Below are 21215 nucleotides of genomic sequence, written 5' to 3' on the forward strand. Positions count from 1 at the left end.
TATCATGTTTTTTGTTCCAACAGTCTCCCTCAATTCACATCCCTATCTTATGTCTTTACGCTCTTGCATACCTAAATTATGTTTATTTTTGGGGACTCATGTGTTATTGGACTAATCAAATAAATTGATTCAACATGTTGAAGCAACAAAATTTTCTACAAGCAACTTGAAGTAATTGGTTCAGCTTAACTCGCCATGTCAATTAAAGAGTTAAATTGAAAATAACAATTATATTTAATGATAGAATGAAAGACATAGAGGCAAAATTTATGTTTAAACCATTAAACTGGAAAAGATAAAAATATTTCTGTGAAAAAAAAAATTCTTAACTCTAGTCACCAATATGTAATATATGAATTTTCACATTAAATCTTGAGATTTCATTGATGCAGGCAACTTCTTTCACAGATGCTTCATCGTCGATTGGCAGTGTAATGGAAATGTTCCAATATATTACTTATATATAATAATAGAGTCAAATGACCATTTTGAAGGTTAGTCGCTCAAAATCAGGATTCAACCTCAGCACAACTCATCCCCTCCTTGTTAATTTTTTTGTGACCAGCATATTAAATGATGGAATTAGTTTAAAGTATGCAGTTATATGTTCACATCATCTAATTCAACGATTTAAGTTTATTTTTTTATACACTAATAGATTTAAATTCATACTAAATTAGTATTTGAAACAATCCTTATTACATGTCAAAATAAAGATTCAAGTTTTTTAATTTATAACAAATTAGTTAAACATGTCATGTGAATTATTGTAAATTAATGAAATAATATTTACCATAAAATAAATAATTTGTCGGGTGTGACAGGAAATATATAATTTTTAGTATAAATAACATTTTGGCAGCGTGGTTGGTTTTGTTAAAAGAACAAAACTTTTTTGCTCATTCATCAACATTAATTTGAATGATTAGAGCTAATAGACGGATATATGATCTATAAACACCCACGTAATACAAACCAACTTATTATTTATATAGCAAATAATAATAATAATCTAAACTAAGCAGTGGGACCCACGTGGCAGTCTCCTCCACACGAAAGCTAAAGATAGGCCAAAACATGCGGGTCCAGTCACCGTACGATAATCGTCTTGCAGAGGCGTCGGCATCTGATCACATTTTCTCCACATATGGAGCCCACAATCTTTTTGATAAATGCTTAAAAAATAGAGTCATTTACACGCGTCTAATCGAGAGCACGCTCGCGTAAGTGCGGACCCACGCTAAAGATTCTGGCATTCTCCCAATGAGAGGGGTCCAAAGCACCATCACTTAGAGGACTCCACGTGTCCAAAAATTTAATGGATTACCCAATTGGGAACTTGTGGGCCTTCCCAGTACAATAGTTTTTTGTATTGTGGATACATAGATGGATGGATTTATAATAAAATAATAATATTCTTGAGAGAATCGTGTCGGCTGCGCTATTCTGACACGTGGCAACATATGAGGTGTTTGATGATGGAGGTATAATCTTTAGTATTTTATGGTGACACCTTGTAAATTTCTTTGGAACTATGTACCCCCTATCTGTCGAAGTGTACCAAGGGATGGGAAGCAAACGCGTACGTTAGATTCGTAATTAAGGTAATGATTTAATGGTAAAGTTTGAGACTTTGAAGATTTCAATTTTAGGTTTGAATCTCTACACGTTTAAATATGGTTTATACAGTTATTATTTATATATATATACTTGGTTTAAATACAAATATATTTTAACCGCGAATTCGTTCATTTGTGTATTATAATGACTGATTTTGATTGAAATTATATAAATGTATTGATCGTAGACCTGTTTATGGACTAGGTTATCTGTCCAAACTCGAATGTTCATATGAAATTTGGGAGGATATAGGCAAAAATATTCGAGCCGAAAAATGAGTTTAGGAAAAGAAATTAGGCTAGTTTATAATATGGGCTAGGCTCGGGTTTAAACATTCATGGCTAGAGCCCAGCCTAACCTATTTTTAAGTTAGTAATGATTTATGTTATGTTATATTATTTTTATATATTATATAATTTATAACACATAAAATTAAATCTATAATAGTATATAAAATTAAAGTGACTATATAACAAATTTTAATAAATAAAAAATATTAAATATTAAATTACAATTGTATATTTTATTTTTTTTAAAATATGGGTGAGTCTAAAATCAGATTGAGTTAACCATTTATAAATATAGATGAGTTTAGACAAAAATTTAGATCCATGTTTCGGGTCGGACTGAGCTTAGATAAATATAAAGTATATCAGTATCATGCATAAACCCAAACCTAACCGATTGTAATTATAATTTGATTTATTCATGTAACTAATTAGTTTTGATTATAATTGTATGATTTATTAACGATAACTGCAATTGTAATTAGAAAAACGTGTACGCCAAATTCATCCTAAAAGATAGGTTATTTATAGTTACATTTGGCCTGGTTTATTTGTTTGAAAATTTTATTTTATTAAAAATGTATTTTTATTACTCAAATAGTAAATCACACTTCATCAAATGGGTTTGGATTGAAAATCACTTATGATTAAAAGGAAAGTAGAAGATAATTGCGTGCGATTCCAATTATATCTTATCCGATTTTCTAAACAAATCGCATTACTAACCAAATTAATATTAGTATAAATTTTATCTTCTTTTTTTCCATAGTATTTTTATTGTATATAAATTTTCAATCGGTTAATATACTACCATTTAACATACTAATTTCATCCAATGAGATTTCGGTACATTTGTGGTCTTCAATTCATATATTCACTTTTCATATACATTGTCTCCAAATATATTCCAATATCCAATAATGATTTTATAATGCTTTAATTATTCAATTATGTATTGTTTGTGTTGTATTCCTACCTCAATTTAGATCCGGTTGAACCTTTTATTGGATCATTTAGAACACAATAAGTGGCATAATTGGATAGGAACCCTCACTTTCCTATAAATTTTCAACCCTAATGATCAACACAGTAGGAGGATTTCGCTCCTTTCTCAAAACGCTATAATGGATAAACCTATAATGGATAAATTTTCCTATAAATCTTTTACCACCTCTTCCTAAGTCCCTCTACTCTTTCCGATTCTCAACCCTATAATGGATAAACCGGTTTCTTCGATTCCACCCTCTCTTCTCTTCTATCTCCATTGATATTGTATATCAATAACTTGTAATTGTAGTTTTACTTGTATTTACAACTCCTTGAAAAAAAAACATTTAATTTCTATGCACCAATAAATAAATAAATAAATAAAGAAGATACTAATTTGTAATCGTTGCAATAAATTTTCAAAAATTTGACTATTTTAAAATTCATAAATACCAAACTTCTTAATTTGTTTGTAGTGGTAGGAATAATTCAAACTCAATAAATTGCACTGTTCGGTAATAGTAATTAGATTATTGTAGGTGATTAAATTAGCAAAGGTGGGTTCTTTTTAATTTAATAATTAAAATTGAAAACCCAATCATGTTTGCTGTGGTTCCAAAGTCTTTTCTAATGGCCCCCTGGAAAAGCGAAGACTTTTATTATATTTTGGTCGCTTTTCAACAAATTAAGCGACAATCAGGCTCAAATTTCAAAGTTAGAGGGGAAAATTTTCATTTAGTTATCGTGAGTATATATATTTTGGGGTAGAAATTGATATTATTTTACATATTTCTGGACTGTCGGAATTTGGGGTAAACTTGGAATTTAATTGTCACAATCACACTCAACAACAAACATAACTGAACTACAAAAATGTTGTTTAATTGCAACTACTATTTGGGTTCAACCGAGACAAAGAGGTATACAAGGGAGTCAAAAGGTACCTACTGATGAACTAGTGCAGAGATTATAATAAGAAATGCATCATAGCTAATATACATAGTAATTACGATGTCCTTCTCGATGTATCTATGCATGTTTTTTTCCGACAATTTCCTATAGTTTTCTATAATAGAAAGTATTCCCCAAGCCATGTTGCTTTATACTGCTAATCAGAAATGATTATGATGATAATAATAATAAAACCCTTATCTTAGTACTTTTGAACTTTGATATTTTGTATGTGAAAAAGATTGAAAGGGAAGAAATTTGTTAATTTATTTTTGACTGACATGTTCTATGTTATTATTGGTAAATGGGTAAATCAATAAACTTACATCAAAGCTTCAATCAAAGCTTTTTCATCATTTCTATTCTCAAAAATAGTTTGTATGCTGAAAATTACATTTGTATTAAGATTAAAATGATTAAATCCTTTGATGGAAGCATCCCCATTTTTGAATTGGTTTAATCAGTATACACGAATTAAATCCTTGAATTGAAGCATAATAGTTGGGCTGCATGCATAAAAGTATTGTTCTTCAGAATATAGCAATATTAATCCCAGAATCTGATTTAGATAAGAAAGGAGTCGATGCTGAATAGTGAACACTTTAGATCTTTTCCATTGCCCCTTATTCAACTTGCATTCTCTAACTTTCTTTAAAGGCAAAACGAAGTCAAGTAATGATTTAGTTAAGAAACAGGTTCATGAACTTGTATATTTAATATGGGAGAAAAAGGAAGTACCAATTTTGTCTTGTGACTGAAAAGCCCTACCCCAACTTTTTCAAATCATCTATACCCATTTTTGCCGCATGTTGAGTAAATTCACAATATAATCTTATTGTTTTGTCCTGATTCCGCTGTTCCTAGCACTCACATTCTGTGCGGGCATCAGGCCTACTAGACACGTGTTTCACTTTGAGTCACTTGCGGAGCACGTGATCCTTTTTATTCCTAGCACTGACATTCCATGTGGACTTCAAGCCTGCTGGACACGTGTTTCACCCTAGGTTGCCTGTGGAGCGTGCGGTCCCCCTTCTGCGAGCTCCTTGGACGCATGCGCACTGATACCGTGGCCTTCCCTTGGTTCATGTGAGCTAGATCCGTGAGCTTGCCTTGCGAGCTAGGTCCATAAACTCCCTTTATTGTCCTCTTGCGATTCGCTTCTCAATCAATCATCTGGTGGGATCTATTCGAGTTAGGGGTAGGTGACCCAGATCCTAACTAGGACTCGAGTTGGTGGTCATTGATGTGTAACACCACCAATAATATATTTTCTTTTTTTTTAATATATATAACAACAATATATCTATCAACCACTTACATCTATGAAAAACTAATATAATTTTTATAATTTTTTTTACGATTGATATTTTAATGTTTTAACCGTTGAATGTATAAATATAGTTATACTCGTTATGCATGTAAAATTTCAAATCAATCCAATATATCTGTCAAATAGATTTAAAATGTTATCTGTATTAATATATATTTGATGATTTATTTTTTTTTGCATAAAACAAATAAATAAAAATTTATTTACTTTAAATTACTTAACATGCATAATTTACATGAATGAAGCATAAAAATCAATAGTTGAATTGTTAAAATATCAATCATAAACAAAATTAAGAAGGAAGGTAAAGTTTTACATCAATGTAAATATTTTACACCCGTGTAAATAAAAATTTTCATTTATAAATATATAAAATTTTAAAATTAAAATTTAATACATAAATATTTACTACTTAACGCAGCTTTAGAAATTCCTTCCATCCACCAGGCTGTGCATAAACAGAGAAAGGGGTGATTGGACCCCAAAAATACAAAAAGGGTGAAAGGGATGTGGCCTGGACAATAGCATGAAAATTATGTCATGTCATCTATAAACTAATCAAGTTTTAAAGGCCACTTGGCCAACGTACATCTTAAGCTCCCTGTCTTATTTTTAGATTTGATGACCTTTGATGATGATGATGAATAAAAAAAAAGAGTTGATAGTTAAATAAGTATTGGGATTGCTGCATTTGTACTTTCTACATTGGCTTAGGAGGTTTGCTGATGTTTCGCAAAGTATAAACAAACATATATTTATTTATTCTCCTAAATCTTTTGATCTTCTTCCCTCCTGCATTACTTAATTAATTCCATACGATCAAAGCTCTCAAAACTGCTCCACAAGATACTAAAATTCTTTAGGACCAGTTTATGAAAGTGACACAAAGCCATCGGTTGTCTCAATTGTCTCCCTTATACTCCAAGGACTTCTTTATTCATCTCCCTTTTTATTCTTGAATTCTCTACCTTCTTCTTCAATTTCTTTTAAAAAAACAATGTTTTGGGGATTTAACTCAATTTTCAAATAAAACTATTAACCTACATCCTACTTATCTATAGGTGGATTTGGATGGACGACTGGATGCGATACGGTGTATTTAACATATTTTTTATTTCTCGCTATAATATCGTTACAATATTTAATCTCACCACTACTGTTATTTTTATACTAACCATCTAAACACACATAAGTTAGGTTTTAAGTAATTTTTAAGTGCTATAAATTGCTGTCATGTTTTCCATTACCAATTTTATATGGATTGTGCTCATGTCCATATATCTTCATGCTTTGTAAATGTTTTTCCTTTATATAAAATTTAATAATTGATATTATATAAAATTTAATAGGTATATATACTATTAATAAAACCCTTGATTGAATAGGTGCCATAGGTTAACTGGATATCAAATCGATTAGAAAATGATTATTATTATTATTATTATTATTTTGATGACATTTTTATCTTTTCATACTTTTATATAGTTTTCAAATAAAATAACGAAATTTAACATGTCTAGAGATTGAGTTCATGTTTAATGAATTTATAAACAATTTCTTTACCACTACATCAATAATAATAATTCTTAAGTAAACTTAAAAAATATTAACTTTTAACATAAATGTTTTCTCTCACCAAATTTATATGTTATTTTTAAACATGCACCTATGTTCTAGATATGTGATTTCCACAAGCATACACACATGGTAGAATTTTTAGTATATTTTATGTGTATATAAATTTGGATAATATACTAAGGAACCTTAAACTACTACATTTTATTTAAACAAACCATTAAACTATTTTTGTAGTTAAATAAGCCCTTAACCTGCTATTTTTACTCGTGCAAGTTCTTGATTCTAATATTAAAGTAAGAATATTTTAACTTGTAGGCTTTTATTTTAATTTTTTTATTGATGTAGTAGAAATTATATGCACTTTAACATAGGCATTAACATGAGATTTAAAAGAGTAAAATAATTTTTGGAAAGAGTGATTAAGTGTGATATATATAATTTGTAATATCAAAACTGGAAGAATAATATATACTTAAACATGCTTGAATCTTTAACATGAAATTTAAAAAGAGCAAAATAATGTTTTTGAAAGAGTGATTAAGTGTCATGTATATAAATTGTATTATCAAAATGGGAAGAATAATACATACTTAACCATACTTGAATCTGTATGTTTTAGTCATTGCAATAAGAACGTTACCTAATACCTACCAACTAAGGTAATATATAATATAAGTTTGATTTCATTTGGTTAAGATATGGTCTTGCCTATCCAAATCCAATAATACAAGGCCTGGACTTCAATCTCTTTACTCTGGGCAACGTTGGAGCCCCATATTTGGTCGACTTGTGATGGGAAGTTCCTTTTTGAAACGTAGTTTTTCTTTAGGCCCAACTTTATTATGCAAGTGGCCCCTACTGAATGATAAGTTTCATTGATTTTATTTGAGTCCATTAACTTGCTATCATCACACTGTAGGGGTGAGTTTTCTTTCTTTATTTTTTAATGTTTGATTGAGTAAATCACACTCTTCCCTCTGCTCAAACATGAACCAATGCTTTAAAGAAGCAGAAAGCAAGGAGTTTTCTGAGTAAAAAAATATATGTATATTTTACTGCCACCAAGCTGAACAATATTATGCCTTCTGAATTGGAATCTTTTTAACCCATTTCCCCACATAAATTACTAACCTATACAAAGAAAAAAAGAACCCTGACAGATTAGGTGAAATTAATTAATCAAACCACCAATATACTTTGATCATTTGTATCGTGTGTGTGTCGAATATTAAAAAAAACAACAACTCTAAAATAATGACTTACAGTAATAATTTACTTTATTATTTATGAAAAAAAATAAGAAAGCACAAAAAGAAGCAGTCTCACGTGTTTCCAACTAAGTGCTTTATTTTATTTTTATGCCATCCCCACCCATTTCAACATAATCAATCACAGCCATTGATGCTTTAGGATCAGGAAATTGAGTTGTTGAGAAATCGTCACGATATGGGGAAATTGAAGTCCTGTTCGGCCAAGCATTTCTTCCCAACTGGTCCAACAATCAAACCTACCTACCCACCAATGTTCTGATTATTAACTAAGTAGTAGTACTTAATATTTTAATTAAACATGTAATAACAAATTTGTTTAAAAAAAAGCAACAGTATAGAATAGAAGCATTAAAAGTACACAACTGAAGGCGTAAATTTTTGAAAAAAATAAATTTAAAATTTTAAAGGAAAAGTGACGACAATAACTGGCATGTCAGGCAAACAAAACATTAAAAAAAACAAAAGGGTCTTTTTATAAAGAGAGAAGTAGAACAAAAAGTAATATAAAAGCTTATCTTATGAAAGAAAATTTGTAATTTATTTTCTAAAATATTTGATTTGATGAAATAAAGAAACTGTGGAAAAGAGGAATTATTTTGATAAAAAAGTAATGGGGGAGCAATATTCAAAATATTACTGATGCCGGTCAGTCAAAGCAACCAGAAGTTTAATATTTTTAAAGATTAGTATTCGGAGAGTAGAGGGGTAAAATGTGAGGCGTTGATGCCACCTTGAGTGTAATAATAATGATAAGTTGTATTTTCAAGAGAATGTGAAGGCCATTGAATCCAGCGGAGCCAAGGGTTTTGGTTTCCCTATGTATTTTTTATTTTTTAGGTTAATGTGAATGGTTATGGGCTCAACACAACGCTTCATTATATCTTTTAAGCTTATTGCTTATAATTATTTACCCTTACCTATTGATTCTTACCATTTCCACCTAATATAAAAATAGTTATTTATATATGAAATGCTACGCTTTAGTCATATATGTTGTCGTTTTGTTATGAAATTATCACTTATCTCACAAATAATAGTCCGACGTGGCAATTAAAATAAGTTTTAAATGCCAACATGGATGTCTAGCCAAACAAATTAAATAAAATTAATTAATTAATTAAATTTTCTAAATTGATTAAAAGAATATGTTAATTTGGCTTCCTGAAATAATCATTGGTCTCCTTTTCCTTTTAGTTTTCATTTTCATTTTGATTGAAAAAATCATTCATTTTCATAGCCATTTTTGTTGAATCGAAGTAGTAGAAATCAAATTGAGTGTTTCATCAATCGATTGAATTTTTTATTCAAAATGGATGTACAAATGATCGATTCAATAGAGGGTCAAAGCATGAATTATAGTAAGTAATGAATTTTTTTGTTCTTTACCTGAGTTTTGAGTTTAGATATTATGATTTTTTTTTCAAAAAAGTGGTCCATATTTTCATGTTTTTTTATATATGTGATAAACAAAAAAGACATGTTTCATCTTTGTTTATTTGTATATTGTGAGCAACCACAATAGCAAATATGCATAAAGGTTGGTACATTCATTCCTTTTTCTTCTTCTTTTCCTTTTTTTTTTCTACGTGGTTATACTATTCTCTTCTCTTCTCTAAAGGTAACAAAAAAAAAATCCAAACTTTTGCTTCTTTTTAAACAGGATAAAATTTAATTTCATGGCAAAAATTTGTATTCTATTTTCATAAAAAAAAATTAACTTTTCTCATATTAGCTGGACATCCATGTTAGCATTTAAAACTCATTTTAACTGTCACGTTAGATTGTCATTAGAGGTGCTCATGGGCCGGGCCAAGTCCATAAAAAATTTGGCCCAGATCCTAGGCCCGGGCCCGGCTCGGCCCAAAATATGGGCCTAAAATTTTGCCCAGGCCTAGCCCGGGAAAAAAAATCATAAGCTCGGGCCCGGCCCGGCCCGACCTATTTTTTTTAATAAATACCAAAAAATTATTTTAAAAATTAAAAAAAGTATTTTAAAAATATTTTAAAAATATTTTAAAATTAAAAAAATAAATATATTTATTATATCGGGCCGGGCCGGGCCCAGGCCAAAAAAGTTGTGCTCGAGGCCCGGCCCGTTTTCTAAACGGGCCTCATTTTTTACCAAGCCCATATTCGGGCCTATATTTTTACCCAAATCCTACTATATTTCGGGCGGGCCGTCGGGCTGGGCCACCCGGCCCATGAGCACCTCTAATTGTCATTTGGAAGGTAACAAATCGTAACGGCAGAATAATCATTTCGTAACAAAATGATAATATAAGTAACTAAAATGTAGAGTCAAAGCGACTATTTTGGTAACTTATCCTATAAAAAAATCTTAAGTTTATAATATTTTAATTAAATATTATCACAAATATATATAAATATAAAAATTAAAATATAAAAAAATAACATCAAAATATTTTGACAAATAGAGTACAATTCACAACGTATCAATTAAATTATTAAATAAGAGTACTAAGGTAATGAAAACTTATCCCTTTTTGGGCATGTACAGTAATTTCAGCTAACTCACAGCCGATTTGTATTAACCATCCCCCCTTCTGCACTTTATCAGGAGAGAAGAGAAATAAAACCTGAAAGTGAGCACTCACAAAACTGGGAAACCAAAAGCACATCCAAGTTTCAACTCAAAACAGCGACATTACTTCATTAAAGAAGAAAACAACGAAAGAAATCCCAAATTCTCTTTCAACTACTTCTTTGATTCTGTCTATTCTTTTGTTGTTTCTTTCGGCAGTGTAAAAGAATGGAGCAAATTTTAGCTATCTTCAAGCTTGAAGCTTGTGGAATCATCTAGGAACCACACCAACACCAACAACAAAAAAGCTCTACTCATTTTTTGCTTTGTTCTTTTCTAGTTTTTCTTAAACATAAACAAAAGGTTGATGGGGAGGGGTTGCAGGAGGATGATAGCAGGGAATTTGGATCCAGAAAGAAAAAGAAGTGGCGGGTTGAGAACCAAGCAAGCTGGGCGAGGCTCTTGCAGAGGAAGTTAGCTTTATTTTCTTTCTTTTTTTATGAATGTGAGATATTATAAAGACTGAATCTTCACTCGTTTTTTGTTGGTCGCATTGCCTGCAATATCTGTATATTTTGAGAAGTAAGAAAAAAAAATATGAGTGGTTTGTTGAAAGAAGCTTTGAAGTCGCTCTGTGGGGTGACTCAGTGGTCTTATGCTGTCTTTTGGAAAATCGGCTGCCGGAATACTAAGTAAGTTTTCCTTCTTTCTTGTCTTTTTTTTTTCTCTTGGGTCTGTTTGGTTGTGGAGAAAAATGAAGGAAAAAGAAGAGAAAGTTGGTTTTTTTCTATAATGCTGTGCATGTTTTTGCTTTGGCCTATTACTCTAATACTTATGTGAAGTTCTACTTAATCTGACTCGTGCCTGTATCTTTATTCTGAGCTTTTTAAACCAATTGTAAAGTACTTTCTTTTTTCTCATGATGGGTTAAAAAAAACTGAACTTTTTCTTAACGATTTTCTTGGCAACCAAACAGATGAAATCCAGCATAGATGAAAATCTTATCTTGGGGTAGTACTTTTGGTCTTGAGGTGCCAAACTTGTTTTTAGACATGTTAAAGTTTGGTTGGTTCCACTCATCTTGTAATATATATATTAATTCGTAATCGGAAGCTGCTTTTTTGTTTTTGGAACTTCATGCTTTGGGTCTTTCTGTTTTGTCGTAAAGAATCTTAATGAAAAAGTAGATTTGTAATTAAGTTTGGCAAGATCACAAGGAACCCTTTTTTATTGGACCTGTCTATTGCTGAAAATTCCAATGATTCAATATTTTGCTATCATTTGTTTGGATTCTGTGGCCATATTTTTACCTGTTTCAAATATGGCAAAATTTCTATTTCTAATAGTGCCTGACTATAATCTCCATTAGTTGCTTTTTTTTGTCATGGTCTGTTTGGCTTCTGGAGAAAATTTAGTGAGAAAAAAACAATGCTAGAAACTTACTTATTTCCCCCAATAGGACGAGATTTATCGGAAATTAATGAACTATCTGCATTTATTTTCTTTTGTCATCTCCTTTGAATATCAACAACCGAAAGCATGGTGTGGGGTTTATGGTTGAACTTTTGGCATTATTTGCCTAATGGAGTGTCTGTATTAAGAGTTTAATGATGATTGTGTATTTTACACTTTTGCAGGTTACTAATTTGGGAGGAATATTACTATGAATCTACACTGTCAGGACTTCAGAACCCTGAATTGCCATTTCGAGAGTGGGGCGAATGCTGTGGTTCAGACACTTCCTCTCAGCTTGGTTGCCAACCATGGGACAAAGTTGGTTTGCTGATCAGCAAAATGATGAATAATCGCATTGTTATAGTCGGCCAAGGGTACACGTCTCTCCATTTTCCAGTTTGCAGATTAATATATTATATTAAAGTCAATTTCCTTTTATGCAATTATGTGAGGCACTTTTTACTGTTGTTTTTCAGGTTAGTCGGCCGAGCTGCATTTACCGGGAATCATCAGTGGATTCTTGCAAACAGTTACATGACAGATTCTCAACCCCCAGAGGTACTACAAATTTAGCCTCTGAAAAATGGCCACAACAGAAAGTTCTATCTTGATTAAGAAGAAATGAGGATTGTTGCCTTATGTGACGACTGCATGATTCTGCATGTGCTAGTTTAATAAACATCCTAGTTAACATATGCACCAAATATTAAACCTGACAAACTTTGCATAACTTAAAGTTTTGTGGATGCTTCTAGGTTCTAAATGAGTTGCATCTCCAGTTTTCTGCCGGCATGCAGGTTTGATAACTTCTGCTCTTGCTTGTTATTTGCTTATTATCTCCTTGCTTCATTATTGAACTTTTTTCCGTTGCAGACCGTTGCAGTTATTCCTGTTTTTCCTCATGGTGTTCTTCAGCTTGGGTCTTCCACAACTGTAAGTACTAATCTATGTTTGATTTTATTAAGCCAAAAATATGTTAGCCGCCTTTAAGTTTAAGTAATTTTACCTGTCCTTCCAGATTATGGAGAATATGGGATTTGTGAACGACATAAAGAGCTTAATTCTGTGTTTCGGATGCATCCCTGGATCTCTTTTCTCCGACAGTTGTGGAACAAGTGAATGTGTTGAGAATAATGGGATCCCCATTTCTTTGGAAAAGCCCGTTTCAATGGATTCAGCAGGAATTTATTGGTCAACGAATTCCTCGATTTTAGTTACTGAAGGCTGCAACCAACAGAGCAATTCATCTCAGGCTTCGGGGATTGTTGGTGAATCATCCTTCCCCACAAAACAGATTCAAGAAAACCAGACTTTGTGGCTGAACCCTCATGTTTCTTTTTGCAACTCGCAGTCCGAGTTCAATTGTCAGCCTGTAATTGGTCAATCAGCTGCCAGTCATAGCAACTTAAAATCAATGGAGAAACTGATTGTGTCGGATACTGGTCTGCAAAATCATGTTACCAACAGCACTAGTACATCAAATAGTCAAAATAAACCAAAACCAATCCCGGACATTGTCCCAAGCTTGGAGAAAGTAGAAGATGTTACTTTATCCATCCCGGCCAATCAATTATCTAGCATTGCCATGTCTTCAGGAGTTTCTAATCAGGGGCATGATTCTGAGGATTCTAAGTGTAGTCGAGCTGATGTGGTTTTGAACAAAGAAAGTAAGGATAATGGTTTGTTTCAAGCACCTAATATTTCATTGCTTCCCTTTGATGATGGCTTAACTTTTAGCGAGCAACTCCCAATTAAAAGTTTCAGTACAAGATCACCGAATTATAAGTACGAAGATGCATGTATCAAGCCGCCATCAGGGGATGACTTGTTTGATGTGTTGGGGGCTGATTTAAAGAGTAAACTACTCGATGGGATGTTGAATAATGCGCTTGCTCAGGGACCAGATTCTAAGATGCAAAATTTAGAAAAGGATACTTGGGTGTTTAGGGATATGCATAATGTGTATTCTGATACTTTTACAGCTAACGAAGGGATAACAGACCGGGGCACTCATTCTTCGGTGGTTACGGATCATCTTTTGGATGCTGTGGTTTCTAGTGCACAATCCACTGCAAAGCAGATATTAGATGATGATGAGTCGTGCAGGACAACATTGACTAATTTCAGTAACTCAGTGCAATTCAGTTCTCCAACCTTTGGCCGGGTTAATATTTTCAATCAAGTGGAAAGGGAGTTACATGGCGGCCTTCCTAAGTCGTCGTTTAAAGGGGGAACTCCTCCATCCGGTTCTTTTCGATCTGGCTGTAGCAAGGATGATGCTGGGACTTGTTCTCAAACTACTTCTCTTTATGGGTCTCAAATCAGTTCATTGGTTGAGCTGGGTCATACTACAAGGCACAATAGCAGTCTCTCGACCGCATATTCAAAGAGGAATGATGAAACAAGCAAACCGAATCGCAAAAGGCTAAAACCTGGAGAAAACCCTAGACCGAGGCCCAAAGATCGGCAGATGATACAAGATCGAGTGAAAGAGTTGAGAGAAATTGTACCGAATGGAGCCAAAGTAGTGCATCTTTAAACTATTGACATACCTACATCCTTCTTTAATATGCTTTAGTGTAGTAAACAATTTTGTTAATGACCTCCCTTTAATGTGATTTAACAGTGTAGCATAGATGCTTTGCTAGAAAAGACAATCAAGCACATGCTTTTCATGCAAAGTGTAACAAAGCATGCAGACAAGCTAAAACACATGGGCGAGTCTAAGGTATGGATTTTATCTTTGCTTGTAGCCTAGTTTCTCTATTATCCAAGCCTTTAAGTAGTCAATAGATCAAGTTCGATTGCTTATGGCAAAAGTCGAAATATTAGCAAAACTTGTTTGACCATTTATCCAAAGCAAGTGTTGAGTAGAATAGATATCACAGTGACATTTTGCGCAAATGGTTGACCATAATCGGTTTAATGCTAAGATGTTACTCTTGTTTGAGTTCGCAGATTAAGGAGAACTTCAAGGGAGGAACAACATGGGCATTTGAGGTCGGGTCACGATCAATGATCTGCCCTATTATAGTTGAGGATCTGAATCCACCTCGTCAAATGCTTGTGGAGGTAGCAAGTCTTATACTTGTATCTGAAGTTGACTTACACATGATGTACCTTTTCTTGCTCCATCCACGTGACTGCATTTATGTCCTGTGACAGATGCTTTGTGAGGAACAGGGTTTCTTTCTGGAAATAGCGGACTTAATCCGGGGAATGGGATTGACCATCTTGAAGGGAGTTATGGAAACTAGGAATGACAAGATATGGGCGCGTTTTGCGGTGGAGGTATCCAAAAGCTACTGAATTTTAGGCATTAGTTGAAAATCTTATTCTATAGTTTAAGTTCATGCATTTGCCGTCGATCAGGAAAGAAAACAATGCATTTAGAGTTTAGTCTGTACGCGCACCAATAATGAAGAATTTTGATGTGTATTTTCTTCATAATGATTTGTTTCCACTTTGCAGTAAGATATTTCTTTAAAATAGATAGTTTGGTGTGCAGGCAAACAGGGATGTTACGAGGGTGGAGATATTTATGTCGCTTGTTCGCCTTTTGGAGCAAACGGTAAAGGGCAGTGCATCATTGGCCAATGGTTTGGATAGCAACAATATGATGGTTCAGCAATCATTTCCCCAAGCTGCCTCTATACCTGCAACCGGAACAGCCAGTAGCTTACAGTGAACCAGCTTATTGGATGGTTTTCGGGTTTAGATATGTTGAGAGCGAGCCCTAGCTTTGCTCGCCATGACTAACATACAGTTTGTAGATTTCGGTGGTTCCAAGCTGACCCTTTTAATGTTTCATCTCCGGCTTGACCGACCACTGGGGGGGGGTAGATTCATTAATGGAGTGAAATTTTTCTTAAAACAACTTTTATATGACACTGTTTTTGAACATGGAGGGTTTTCTTTAAATGTTTTATAACTTGCGACAGTACTGAAATTCTTACTTTCTGCTAATCTTATGTAATTTGCTGCATTATCCTTGCTGTTTAATGGCATTGTATGCTGGCCCCTGACCTTCAGTGTGAATTTGATATGAATATATCGGCTCTTCTAGTATCAACTGTAAATTATCACCCAAGCATTTTGACTTTGCCAACAAATTCAAGCGCCACCAAGAAAGTAAAATCATGTCATAAACCTTTTTATTACTATACACTCAACCCTATACAATAACATCTCTTATTCAGTTTAATTTTAATTAAATTATTTAAAAACAAATAAACATAAACATTGAAACTTACTTAGGGATTATTGTAATAAATTATATAAAATATTAAATGAATCAAAATATGACACAAAACATCACTTAAAAAATATTGCAATTGTGTATTCTAAATTAAATATGATTTAATTCCAGTTGTTTGAATGAACCCTACTCTGTTTTTTCTCTGTTTTCTTTTGAATAGTAGTGTATTATTATTTTAGTAAAATAAATGGTTGTCTTTTGCAAATGAGTTTTTTTGTTTCACTCTAAAGTAATTCTTGAGGGAACACAATCATTTAGTCTTTTTAAAAAAAAGAATAAAAAATTAAAAGGAAAAATCATTTTAAAAAAGAGAGTAGGATTAATAAATTCAAGGAGTTATAATTGTTGAAGAATAGCATGTGAAAGTGAGTCCAGCCAGTAGCGAAACAGATTTATTTTTAGGCAAATTGGACCACTCAACCCACGTTTATAATATCGCACACAATCTTTAACAGTAACATGCTTCCCTTTGGGTTTTAGCCTTTTAAGGCTGCCTGTCCTCACTTTCTCTGTCAATGCCCTCTACTCCCCAAATCCTTCCTAACAGAAAACCAAAATCTCTTATTATTATTTATTTATTTATACTATTATTAGAGTTTACCATTGATAACTGCAACTAAAACTAGTAACAGATTACATGCCTGTTAATATAAAAATCAAAGTAAATTGGTGTTGTTTATTAAAAATTTTATTTGGCGTAGTTAATATAATAATCAGACGTGGTATGTCACATATACTTAATACTAACGTATAGAGATTAATTTTTAATAATAGAAATCGATGAAAATTTTGAGAAAGATATAAAAAATTAATTATAAAATAAAATGCAATTTAGAGAGTAGAAAACCTTCAAACTTTAATAGTTGGGATGTTTGTTGAAGAGACGACCCTACTACCAATAATTTGTTTAGGGGTAAGTTTTGGTACATTGATGAGGAGAAGTAAATATTATATTAACCATTGGCTTCTTTTTGGGGGTATTTTCCCTTGCTTTTAGGCAAGCCTTTTATTTCCCCCAATGGCAATGGTGTGGTTAGGGTATCCAAGAGATTAATTCCCCACTTAGATCCTTTCCTTTTTGGCCTTTTTCTCTTCTACTGTTTTATTACCAGCAATAATTCCATTTCTTAAATTTAATTATGTTGCTGTTGGTGACATATCCCAATTTCATATGATCTGTGGGACTAACAATAGGATTAGACCTCAACTGAAACTTATGCATTGTATTAACCTCTTTTTAGATTCCCCCCCCCCTGTCTCTCCAATAGTGCCAAACAAGAGTTTCACTTTAAAATCAATTACTCTCATAACCATCATTACACGAATCAAATAGAAATATGGATTTTGAAATCATAGTTAAATTTGTTCCCTTTAAAATAACACTTACTAATAAATCTCAACTCCAAGAAGACATTTCAACGGTTAAATTTGTAAATTGGAAAATTTCAGATAAAATATCCAATATCCTATCTTCTTAAAAATAATATGATACCAATATAACATTTTTTATAAATATATTAAAGCAATATAGTAAATACTGCATTGTATTTACATTCATTATAATAAATTTACATTGTCGGATGAATTTTTTTAAATTTTAAAAGGTTTATAATTTCTTTTTTTGTTCTTTGCTAGTAGATTTTAAAAATATATATATTTTTACATTTTTTTGAACATTTAAAACAAATATATTTAAACCTTAAACACATAAATGTTCCATATAGCCAACATAATGCGAGTAATTTTCTTTTACAGCAGAAAATCACTAATGTATCAAATTTTTAATCACGAGATAATAAGCACCTAGCAACAATAATTTCAAAATTAAAATATTAAATTTTTAATCAATTCTAATTTATTGGAGGATTTGTATTAATTAACCTCTAAAAATTATTACCCAATCACTATGTTAGGAATTTAATACAAAATCAACCATCCAAAAATCATTCAATAAAAAAAAACTAAATTTTACATAAAAATCCTAATCTATTGTAACAGAAGTCATAATCCTAATTTTCAATAAATCATGAAAAGAAAAAAAAGAGTTGTTACCAAAATGGGAGACCAACATGAAAATATTGAACGATTAAACATTTATTTTGTAAAAATTCTAGAGAGTAAGAAAATAAAAAAAAATAGACAAAAAGATGACAAGTTTTAAAGAAAAAAAAAAGGAGGTTTTTGAATTTATGAGGAGATCATTTATTTTTATATAAAATGTTTTTTTTCAAAAAATTTGGTGGGATCAATTTTTTTTTTAAATTAATACAACAATTATATAATAAAATAAGTACTATATTTTTTGAGTTCAATTGATCCACAACCTTCAACATGATTTTGCTACTGATAATCAAGTATCCATCACCTATAAGTATAATCGTGACTAATCTTCTCATTGTTCTTCAAAAAGTAAACAAATAACTATAAAATAATTTCATTTTCATGAGCGAAAATAATTTATATTTACAATATCACATTTAATTTTGACCCAATCATTTGTATTATTTAAATGCTCGCAAATCGCAATTAGTTGCTTACTTAGTAAGACAACTAGCGAAGTAAAAAACAATAAATCAACTGAACAAAGACAGCTAAATACGTTCATTAGTTTTGGTCTACAAATCATTATTGGCAGTAAAGTGTAGTACTTAGCTTCTCTTTTGTTTATGGCTAAGTTAATAATAAAATGTGATCATGGCAAGAACAAAGACAACCACTTTATTAGGGAGCAAAAGTTTGTTCACTATAATTGGAGTCCTTTTATGAAAGACAATTCGTATAGTAATTTTGTAACATAATTCAGAAATAATATGTTACTTGATTCATATATATTTATAGGAAATTAAATGAGAAGAGCTTTTAACAAACAATTATAACAATTTGATTTCTATTTATTTATTTATGTTGCATAATTAAGCTAATCAATTATTATGAACAAGTTTATTTTTATTTAGTTTAAAATAAACTAATTTGTGAATCGTTTAAAAATTATTTAACAAACCATTTGGGACCCTATTTATTTTTATTATAATATAATTAATATTTTTTATAAAAAAAATTATATTTATCTTTAAAATTAAAGATTATATTTAAAAAATATTTTTTTAAAGTAGTGTTTTAGTGGGAGTTTTTTAAAAAAGGAAGGTTATAATAATTTTTTAAAATATATAAATACTTTCCAAGCAATATTTATTAATTTTTAAAATGACTTTTTAGATTTTTTTTTCAATTAAATATTAGTATAAGATTAAATCAGAATTCAAAAGAAAACATATGTATCGTCCACACACAGTCGCCAAAAAGAAAAGAAAGGTGGTGGGGTCAGACGGGAAAGACACGACCCAAGATGTATGCGTCATTTCCCGTAGCACATGTGCGCATGTTAGCGAAGAGCCAGGTGGGGAATAATCCAGACCTGGCATGAGCGGAGCGTGGGAGACAAACTAGGCCAATGGCAAGGCGCCATCTAAGACATCCATGTCAGAATTATTTAACATAGGAAGGAAATTTATTCTTCTAAGAACCGGTGCATGTTAGTACTCTTACAAAGAGGGAGGGGAAAAGCTGCATCCTGCTCAAACAAAACAACGCTCCATCTTTCCATAATGATATATAACATTAAAAGCTTACCATTATTCTTTTATTTATTTAAAATAAGGTTTTGCAAGTCACTCTTATCTCCTGCTAACTTATATAATACACTAATCATTGCTTTGGATTTCTCAACTATTTTGGATGATGTAACTTTTTGCTGTTATTTTTTTAATTAAATTATTTTTATATTTATTTTAAGATTAATTATTTAAGTTCAGGATAATTTTTTATAGTGTAAACATAAATGTAATATGATACACTTTATTAATTAAATTTATGGTCTTCATGCATTGTTTATCATCAATTTGATAATACGATATTATGGGATAACAATTATAGTAATAATTTTTAAAATGAGAATCATGAAAATTAAAATGATTTTAATCATTAGATAAAAAAATAAATAGTTTTAAAGTTTAGATTTTGTATTTATATCGTATTAAAATAAAACCAGCAATATTCCATCTTTCCCTTCATTTCACCATGTAGTCGAAGTCTTAGGATAATTTTTTTTATAATCTTTACTTTTATATATATTTAAAAAAATATTAAAATGAAAAATAAAAGATTAGGGTTTTTAAGATTAATCAATTTAAGTATTAGGTGTTTATTTTAGACTATTTATTTTAATATAAAAATTAAATTCATTTTAACTCTCACTATTCACATTTTTAAACTTCCCACTATTATCTGTTATGAGCCATATAAATTATATATCCATAAAAAAACAATGAAACTGAATAGAAATAATTTTAAAAACGTAAACGTCATTTTTCTTGCTTTAAGAAATCCCAACAATTTTTTTTTCCATTTTTGTCTGTAAGGAAAAAAAGAAAAAGCCGAAAACATTGAAACTTTGTGCACTGCCAACTACATTAATTGCTCCCGCCTCCCATTAAAATCCACTAAAAATATAAAATAAATATAATATATAAGCAAAACAGAAAATGTTATTCTATGGGTAAATTTCACAAATAATTACTCAACTATAAAAAACTTTTATTTTAGGCATACAAAATAAAAAATTTCAATTTAAGTATCCACGTTACATAGTCATTTTAGTCACTCCCATTAAAATCACAAACGACAAGTTGACATGAAAATTAAAAAAATCGATATAGTTTAGACCTCAAATTTTATAAATTATATCAATTTAGTCATGATTTTAAAAATTTAACTCTCAAAATTTATAAATATTCTCAATTTGATTCTAATTCTAAAAAATTGAAAGAAATGTATAAAAGTACATAAATATTTTTTAAAAAAATATAATAATAAATTAATATTAATATTAAATAAAACAAAAAAAACTCTTCCCCACTCCTCGCCACATGACTTTGAG

General features: G+C 31.1%; 1 protein-coding gene across 1 annotated transcript; it reads left to right on the plus strand.

Moving 5' to 3' along the window:
- The first annotated feature begins 10525 nt into the window (after nucleotides 1-10525).
- LOC107906671 (transcription factor LHW) lies at nucleotides 10526-16089 on the plus strand. Its single transcript, XM_016833740.2, has 10 exons — nucleotides 10526-11258; nucleotides 12204-12395; nucleotides 12498-12579; nucleotides 12777-12818; nucleotides 12895-12954; nucleotides 13040-14545; nucleotides 14648-14749; nucleotides 14980-15093; nucleotides 15187-15312; nucleotides 15530-16089. Exons 1-10 carry the CDS (start codon nucleotides 11164-11166, stop codon nucleotides 15707-15709), a joined length of 2499 nt encoding a protein of 832 aa, XP_016689229.2. The 5' UTR covers nucleotides 10526-11163; the 3' UTR covers nucleotides 15710-16089.
- The last annotated feature ends 5126 nt before the right edge of the window (nucleotides 16090-21215 follow it).

Source organism: Gossypium hirsutum, chromosome D05 (assembly GCF_007990345.1).
Source record: "Gossypium hirsutum isolate 1008001.06 chromosome D05, Gossypium_hirsutum_v2.1, whole genome shotgun sequence".
Lineage (NCBI taxonomy): Eukaryota > Viridiplantae > Streptophyta > Magnoliopsida > Malvales > Malvaceae > Gossypium > Gossypium hirsutum.